Consider the following 9,627-nt stretch of genomic DNA (forward strand, 5'->3'; position numbering starts at 1 on the left):
TATAACTCATGTTTTGAAACAAAAATATTTCAACTCAATGTCTGAATAGTGGGTTTCCCAGGCCTATTGAATGCTATTTTACAGTAGGTTACGAGAAAATAACAATCGTGTCTGTCTGTGTCAACAATAATATATATCATGAATCAATAAAATAATTGTATTATTTAGATGAAGTTTATTCAGTCACTGACCCACGTAACACATACATGAAACTATCAGCTGATGATATGGTGTCAGAGGCTCGTGACTTGTTTGTTGTGAGGGTGTCAGGAATGATCTGTATGTGTGTGTGTGTTAGTGTGTACTACTATCTTTCTGAGGACCAGTTTGATTTAAAGCCTCACTTTTGGACACACTGTCAAAGGGCTGTTTAAAGTTAAGACTTTATTTGAGAGTTCAGCTTACAGTTAGGTGTGAGGGGCTAGGGAATTTACAATGTCAACGAGTGTACTCACGAAGATAGAAGTACAACTGTGTGTGTCTGTGTGTGTGTGTGTGTGTGTGTGTGTGTGTGTGTGTGTGTGTGTGCTTGTGTGTCAAACAGGCATTGAATGACCCTCTTGAGGACAAACGTTCAGATTATAATAGAAAGTCTATATCGCCGTCGTGGTACAGTTATTACTTCTTTGAGTACTTTAAATAAACTTATTTTCATCCATGTAAATTTTATTAGACAGAGATATGGAGTCCTGAAGACAAGTCCTACCAGGTCACCTTTGTGGTTGTGACTCTTAAACATGAACTGTCTTCCTTTAGGACACCATAGTCACCTTTAAAAAAAAAAAACAGCTCAACACCTGCTTGTTTGTTTCATATCCTTTAATTAAGTAAAATCATATAACAATGTAAAAAAAAAACCACAACAAGTAAGAGTTTTGGAATCAAAATCCAAGTATTATCAGCAAAATGTACATAAATATCAAAGTTAATACTCATTCCGCAATAAGATTTTCCCTGTAACTGATGACAGCATTAGATTGTAAATACAGCAGCTAGTTTTAACTACTCTATATAGAGCTAGGTAGTTTAGTAGAGTGGCTTCCAACCTTATGATTGGTTCCCTTCAAAGGGTCATAAAAAACTGAGGTGACTGAGATGGTATTAATGGAGTAAAAAAGAAGAAAGACATTGTTTCACAATAATATACTCATTTTTCAAGCTTGTCTCTAATCCTTGCTTTTTTCTTTAAAAAAAAACAAAAAAAACAAACAATTTTTATATCTTTGGACCTCAAAATGGTTTAATCTTGAACAATTTTCAGTCTGAAAAGTTCAACTGTAATTAGTGTGATAAATGTAGTGGAATGAAAAGTGCATTACTTCCCTCTGAAATGTTGTGATGTATAAGTGTAAAGTAACCTAAAATGAAAATAATACCTCAAGTAACTCAAAACTATAACGACCGCTGCTTGAAAGCACCAACCATTTGTACCTACAACTACAAAGAGCCCAAAATATGGGGATATTTTGAGTTTCTCTATATTCCCCAATTCTATGACCTGAAATATAATTGACAAACTAAATGTTGTGTATAGTAATGATAAATACTTCAGTTGGTCCATAATAACAGTTACGAAATGTACATTTTTATGTATTTACGTATTTCCTTATAAGGCCACATCAGCAGGTGCATTTGCCTTTGGCCTCCACAATGGAAGCTATGGAATGCGACAAGATGTGAACTAGTACCAAGACACTTTTCGCTTCCTTCTCTGGACCCTTGGCTCCTCTCCTACGGGACTAGTAACGAACATTATGTTTAGTATTTTGAATATGATTGTTTGTTGCCAAACTATCAGTGTGTACCTCAGGCTTATATTCTCAAAAGCTAATCGATATCCTCATAGAATTGAAAAGATAAAATCGGTTGAGGAAACGTCTCTGTCGAAAAGGGACTCGGACGGATTGAAGGGACCACGTCAGGATTCGGAAGAAATCGCCAGGCACGTGATTGGATGATGACGTCAAAAGCCGGTGCCGCTAAAGCTAAGTGACCTTCTTTACGACCGCCATAAACCGCTCACCGGCCGAGAGGAGCAGCTTATACCTTCACCGGAGGGATTTTAACCCGACACATTTTAATCAAAAGGTAAAATTTAAATCTTCCTAATGAGGTGTTGTTGCAAAGAGAGACTGGTTTCGCGATGTTAATATCCTAAATGATGCTGAAATACAACAGTGCTAAAAAGGATGACCGATAACGGTCGCTAACGTTAGCGCCCATGTTAGTGAATAGCTCGGTTTCTCTCTGTGCGTTGAGAAAAGTTTAATGAGCCTGATCTGTTAGTCAAGAGCAATGCAGTGCTTCTATGTTGAATCATTTCCCTTAAGACTCTTATTTAAGCTTGTCAGACGTCCCCAGAGTCCTCACGGGTGCGGTGAAGTTAATACAGCAGCGTTGAGTGCGATATTCAGATCCCGACATTGAAGCATCCTTGACAGCCTCAGTGGGTGACACATCACACACACACACAGCAGGCTTGTCAGGCCTAGCTAGTTCTTAGTCAGTGATCCCAGTCAAATAGAAACTCGATTTGTGAATACCACGTTTAGTAGCTGTATGTACATGAAAGCAGCAGTTTGTGGTGGAGAGTGCTGAGTGTCCTTGATGCTCCACTAGAAGGTAGCCCGCCATGTTAGACAGAGGCTGCCTGGGCTGTGGTGTCTAGGATAACTTTACCTTCCATTTTTTTCTAACGTTAGCTATCTTCTGCAGTCCTTTTCATCATGTTAGATGGCTGCTAGCTACTTAAATTTAAAACAAATTAAACATCGTTTTGTAGATACTTTCTGTATTTTATAAATGACTGTTGTAAGTGGCTTTTGGATGCAAGATGCAGGACCGAGCAATAAGTGTCACACCTGCAACTCTTGTGTTGCTGCGGTCGGTGCACACTGAAGTCATATCTGGACGTCCAAACCAGTGGTGTTGCGTCAAAATTTGTACCCCTTTAAATTGTTTCCCTAGCGACATTTAAACCCTATTTTAAGACACAAAACATACGAAGTAACTGCTTAACAGCGTAGCAATAGATAGACGGAACACAAGCTAATTTAGCAGAAGTTAATTAGCTGTCTATTCAGTTATAGTTAGTTTTTTGAGGATATAAGAAGCAAGGAAACGCATTATGCCGTAACACCGGTGTTGTATCACGTATCACTAACATACCTTTAGCTGGCTCGTTTAAACTCTTATTGGCAGGAGCGACACTTAAGAGCTTATCCGTCTATTAAAACTATCATTTATTCGACAAACCTGGCAGCTTTTCTAGTGCATTAACCCGAGCTAAGGGTGACCGTGATCGAAAGAAGGAGATGCTAATAAGAGTGATATAACGGGGGCTAATGGAGGCTAGGCTAACGTGCTTTAAGGGTCATCCGTTTCTTTTTTTCCTTGGCCAATTTCCTTGAAACGACCTCGGCAGGCTGCCAGTGCACGGGGGAATGTCATGACTCGTTTAAAGGCTAAGCAAAGAAAGCGGTGCTACAGGTACAGATAAAGTTGTCACCTTAAACGACCTTCACAATATGGCGCCTGTCACAGTAGATGAATGAGCTTCTTGCCACATCCAAGGTCTATGAATAGAAGAAGTTCTATGAATTGAAGATGTGTATTTATAGATGTAAATTAACAGATGTATGTTTATCCTTTTGACCTTTTTGAATTCTGCAATTTGTTCCCATTTAATAACTGAATTTCTGTCTTTTTCCTTTTTCTTTCCATTTGTTCTGTTTACCCTCCCTGTGTTTTTCCAGTTGACTATGGGAGACGTTGGCAAAGGAAAGAAGGTTTTCGTCCAGAAGTGTGCTCAGTGCCACACAGTAGAGGAGGGGGGCAAGCACAAGGTGGGCCCCAACCTCTGGGGTCTGTTTGGACGCAAGACTGGGCAGGCAGCGGGCTACTCTTACACAGATGCCAACAAGAGTAAAGGTTAGTTCACTGGTGGTTAAACAGAACTTTTAATAACCTCTGCCCTGAATATAGATCAAGTCAAGAGGAGGGCATCATTGCTTGAAGCTGACGTCAAGATATTTTACATTTTTCAGTGTAGTAATGATGCATAACTACAAACTGTGGAACATTGCTGCTAGACTGAAGCAATCGATCGGTAAATATTTCGATAATTGAATGATCGTTTTAGGCTTCAAGGCAAAATGTCAAATGTGCTACAGAACTTTTGTGCAATCATTCATTGATGTTGCCAGTAAATGAAATGATGAATATTACTTACTTACTCACTTATTATAGCTGATTACTGCCACTATCAATTAATCTGTTTGCCTTTTTTTATGAAATTCTAATATTTCTCAATTAAAAAAAAAAAAAAAAAAAAAAGTCAAGGTGGCATCTTCAAATAGTTTTTTTCCCTGAATCAACAGTTCAAAAACTCAAAGATTATCCTTTTATATTGATTATAAAATGAAAGCAAATCCTCACATTTGAGAAGCTGAACCCAGCAGATGTTTACCATTGATTTATGACCTTAATAATTAATTAATTCTCAACATTGTTGTTTAACTTTTTGTTCTTAGATTGATTGACTAATTGTTTCAGCACTAATTAAATTAACAGTTTAGTTACATACATACCTAACAAGATTGTCTGTTGGGTGAACTTTGACCACTGATATCTGGTCACTTATCCTTCTAGTGTGAAGGTCAGACCCCTCTTAGTTGTCTTTTAATAATCCATCTATCAAGCTTTCATCACTGATCATCTGTCTTTCCTCAGGCATCGTGTGGGGTGACGACACCTTGATGGAGTACCTGGAGAACCCCAAGAAGTACATTCCTGGAACCAAAATGATCTTTGCTGGCATCAAGAAGAAGGGAGAGCGCCAGGACCTCATTGCATACCTCAAATCTGCAACATCATGAGCTAGTGATTTAAAATCAGAATATTTAATGTCATTTTATTATGTTTTTTTTTTGTTAAATTTTAGGCTTGCACATGCTACATATGGCTTTATGTTTAGTCATTTGTACAGAAGGTTAATCTATGTTGTCTAGGGTTAGTAAAGTGGCACTTCATGTGAGCCAGTGAGTTCACAGCAAGTGTTACTTCCTCTTCAAGGACAGGGTGCGATCAATTGTTCAAGTGGCCAAACGTAAAACTAGTCTGTTTTTGTTCTTTTCTTTTTTTTTTGTGAATCTGTATTTTAACTCTAATGAGGAAAAAAAAAACTAATCACATAATTTAAAATTGCTGGCCATGATAGGTTGTCTGACCTGTAACTCATTCTGTTCTCCATGACAACACGTGTTTGGTACTTCCTGCTAGCAGAGCCATCGGCCATCGACCTCATTGTTAAAACTATAACACAAAAGTCATCTATTATCAGTTAGAGTGATATGGGGTGGAAAATCTTAGGATGTTATGGTGGTTATTTGGTGCTGACACTCAATCTACTCCCAGTTTTCATGCTAAGTGGAGTTTCTGACCTTTTAGAAGGAGTGACACTGAGCATTTTCTACATTCTCTCTTGTCTATCCTTAAATATTGCCCATTAGAAACTACTACTTGCCATGAATGCTCTCTAGATTATACAGACTGAACATTTTAATACCTCTTGTTGTGTTCTAGGACTCCTGACAGAGCCTGATTCTCTAGGTTACTGAAGCAACCCCTCTGAGCTCCTGTTTTTACTCCCTGCCTGTCATCAGCCTTGGCATGTTTTTAAAAAAAAAAAGAACAAAAACAGTGCAAAGGATGACACACTGAATTTGCCTCGTTACAGCTAAGAATTGTGGGGTGTAATTATATATTAATGCCTTCAAAACCACTACCAACATGCTGAGATCCCTACAGGTTGAAATCAGCTGGCATACAATCACCGTGCCGAACAATGTTGTGGAGCTACTGTATCATTTAGAAATTACTATGAAAGGTAACATCTGGATTAAAGGAAGATTTTGTTATTTACCTGGTTTCACAGGCCTGAAGGAATATTTTAACGTTTTAACTTATTTTACTGTAATCTGACTGAATCTGTAAAGTATTTTGATGGGGTTGCTTGCTGTCAGTGTATACACAGCAATATCCTGTATGCACTTAAACAATATTACAATGTGGTAGCTATTTTGTGTGGCTGTGGACAGGATGGTTGGAGGATCAATTAAAAGAAAACGTCCAGAAATGTAAACATGACTGGTTGTCTCATTTATTTTTTTTCAGTAAAATTCATAATCTGACATAAGTACTTGTGTTTATTAATTTATTTTGAGCTTTCACCTCATGAAGCATAAGCTGAAAAGAATATCAGTAACACATTTAGTTTCATTTTAATTGTTGGATGTTTATTGTGTTGGTGAAGAATAAGTAAAAATATGAAGAGTAATTAACATTTTATTTCAACATTAAAAAAGCCAATTCTACAAAAATCTCTGCAGCTGTGCAGATTTACAACAGATTCATTGAGGGAGGAAAAAACGTTGAATAATCTTAGCAAATCTTTAGCAAAACCACTAACTTAAGTCCATCGTAAAATGACAAGCGGACCATTTGTCCCTTATTGTCTTCTCTTGATCAAACCAACTTCAGACTGGCTGCTCCTGATTCTGTTTAAACAGGACAAAACACTTTGAAGTCTTCATTGTTTCCTGTTTAAAAAGCTTTCAGTTGATTAGATCTGGACTAACACCCATAAAAGTGAGATTTTCTGCCCCTTGGTCCTGTGTAAATACAGAGTTGATTTCATCACTCCTGATTGAGTTGGACTTAGGTCAAACTCTTGAGAGCCACACCTGGTCATACATTCACTATGTTATATAATCCTCCGCTGCTCCATGTTCTGTCTTTCTAGGAACTGAGGCAGCTGTGGGCAACTCAGGCCCCTCATGTTGTCACGTTTCCCCTAGGTCAAAGCTCAGCTGACAGCAGAGACATGTCTGGATCTGTCTGGATCTGTCTTCAAACAACCTCCCTGGCTACGCAAGGCAGAGTTAATTTAATTATTTGTGCTGTTAGGCTGTAAACGCATGAAATTATATGAGGATTTAGTTTGCGGAAAACAATAATTAAGATAAACAGCTGTTGAGGGTTATTCAGTTCCGCCTAATTCTAATTTCATATGCCTAGAGTTACTGTACATGATTTTCTCATTAGGAAACAAATATAAATTTAGTTTATTAGGTGGGATTGCTGCAAATATAATCCGACTATATGTTCATCTCAAAAATTCTTTATTGTAGGACATTGTTGGATGTGTTTAGTTTTTTGATATATTTCATTCTTTTTAAAATATTTTCTGACATTTTCTCCCATTATGATAAATGGATGGAATGCTAAAAATCTCCAGTTTTCCACAACTTTTCATGCATTTTTCAACCCCTTATACTCATTCACACTTTCAGGTAGAAACTCCATTCAAAAGACAAAAATATTCAGGAACTTTCCTTCATTTTTGGTTATGTTGAACTTTGAAATCCCAGTCATAGTTTTTACACAGTGTCAGCTGAAGTTGCACGAGCGTTTCTGGACCTTTCCAGAATTTTACATTAGTGTGTATGTGGTTGGAATGTTCACAGCTAGAGTGAGTGACATCACACAGAGGGAGTGACATCACACAGGGTGGGGAGAAGCTGTTCCTTACAGTGTCAAATTTCACTGTACACATATTATTATCACATATCAATATGTCAAATGTCAAACCAGAATGACCTTGCTGTATGCTAATGTCAAGGGGGCATACAACTCACAACCCTCTCTCTACTGGGCAGGTCTGACCACAACCTGGTGTATGAATTAGTGTATGAAAGAATGGACAAAAATATGGGGGTTTAGTGACACCTAGTGGCCAATGTTACACAGAAGATGAGTTTTGTAACACTAACATTTTTGTAATGAAAGTCAACAAACCACAGTTCTCACAACAGGAAATAGGATCCAGAGGCAAGTTCACAGGTAGAAACACAAAGGCAATGGTTAACAGGTGGCAACAGGCAGCAGGTAGTAAAGGAAATAATGGCAGCAATGCGCTTCTGAGGATGTACACAACCTGGAGAACAGGAGGGTTATCCAAGGACACCGACTTTTATGTGGATGATTAAGATGAAGGAGAGTAGAGAAGTTATAAAGTTAGTAGACCAAATACCTCTTCAGGTACTTGTCACTATTGTGGGGAAGGACAAAAGCACAGATTATATGATGTTGTAAGTGCACTGATTACAAAACTAAAACAATAAAAGTAAAATTGCATATCCAATAAGACTTGTTCATGTTGAGAGAGTGACTCATTTGAGTTTGACTGCAACTTTTTATATCACATGCTCACATGTGTATTCACCGGAAAATCAACCGATATAAAAGCTTGTATGGAAGTTTGTGTGGCCCAGATTTGAAATGGCAAGCACTGACGTCATATGGAATTTGTGGTGACATTTATAGAGCATAACAAGATACACACATACACACACACACACACACACACACACACACACACACACATGCACTCACAGAGTCAGCTGTAAATGAGGGTCTCCCTTTTGAGGTATAAATATAGCAGACATGTGACCCAAAAACAGGATTATGAATGACAAACAGGTGTGTGTGTTCATGGTGGTGGTGGGGGGTATACACACTTGTCTTTCTATACTTGTGAGGACCCTCAATGACAATCCATTGCCTTGCCTTTAACCTTAACCACCATCACAACAAAGTGCTTAAAGCCAACGCTTCCCCTAACACCAAGAACCAATCCTTAGAACCACGTCCTGGCCTGTAAACCTTAAATCAGGACTTAATAATAATAATAACAATAACAATGATTATCATAATAATAATAAACTTTACAGAGTTACAAGGTGTCTTACATAAGAAAATCCAGAAATCAGGCCACTATAAGTCAATAAATGAATAATAAAATTGAGATAAAAAGGAGTGAAATAATGACTTAGAAAAGATAAAACATATGAAACCAAAGTAAGACAAATGATAATATTAGTAAAAAGGTCTTAAAAAGATGTTTTAATATGTGAAAAGGGATTTTCAATATGTTCTGATTCTATTTTAGTCCATTTTTATCTAGTCTTAATGCCTTTTCTGACATATTTACAGCACTTTGAATTACTGTTGTTGAATTGATATACAAATAAACTTACTTTGCCTTACCTTGCCTTCACACGTCCTTTGAACTAGTGAGAACCACGCAAAATGTCCTCACAATGCAGAAATGTCTTCACTATGATGGTTTACAACTGAAATTGGTCCTCAAAAACACAGCAATACAAGACACCCCCATGTTGTCAATACATAGGTTTACTCTTGACTACATTACTTCTGGCAAAGCAAAAGTAACTTCATTCCATACATCATCAATATTACTCCAGATTTTAAACATGAATGTGTGAGCTTAAATGGCAACATGGGCTACACTTGAAAAACTTATATTTCACATGTATTTAATTAGTATAGTTCTCTAACACTTCAGCATTGGTGAACATTCACCCAGCAGCAGAACAGCACTTTAATTCACTTTTCATCCATAATTCTATACTGAATGAAGTTCCTCCTCACATCAAAGAAAGCAGCATTAAGTTCTGCATTATGTGTTATTATTAAACACATCATGCCTTATGGTGTTTTGTCGTGTGGTCACTTTAGTGCAGTTATATATTTGGCCACAAGAGG

General features: G+C 37.5%; 1 protein-coding gene across 1 annotated transcript; it reads left to right on the top strand.

The window, feature by feature from the left end:
• Nucleotides 1-1,980: 1,980 nt before the first annotated feature.
• On the top strand, nucleotides 1,981-6,142 carry LOC111223891 (cytochrome c). Its single transcript, XM_022748189.1, has 3 exons — nucleotides 1,981-2,088; nucleotides 3,756-3,930; nucleotides 4,732-6,142. Exons 2-3 carry the CDS (start codon nucleotides 3,762-3,764, stop codon nucleotides 4,875-4,877), a joined length of 315 nt encoding a protein of 104 aa, XP_022603910.1. The 5' UTR covers nucleotides 1,981-2,088; nucleotides 3,756-3,761; the 3' UTR covers nucleotides 4,878-6,142.
• The last annotated feature ends 3,485 nt before the right edge of the window (nucleotides 6,143-9,627 follow it).

Source organism: Seriola dumerili, unplaced genomic scaffold, assembly GCF_002260705.1.
Source record: "Seriola dumerili isolate Sdu_G_001 unplaced genomic scaffold, Sdu_1.0 BDQW01000120.1, whole genome shotgun sequence".
Lineage (NCBI taxonomy): Eukaryota > Metazoa > Chordata > Actinopteri > Carangiformes > Carangidae > Seriola > Seriola dumerili.

What these genes read in the sequence shown, in the direction of transcription:
- LOC111223891 (XM_022748189.1), top strand. Translation starts at nt 3,762, where the DNA reads ATGGGAGACGTTGGCAAAGGAAAGAAGGTTTTCGTCCAGAAGTGTGCT. An exon ending in AGATGCCAACAAGAGTAAAG is followed by an intron (nt 3,931 to 4,731) that starts GTTAGTTCACTG and finishes GTCTTTCCTCAG; the next exon opens with GCATCGTGTGGGGTGACGAC.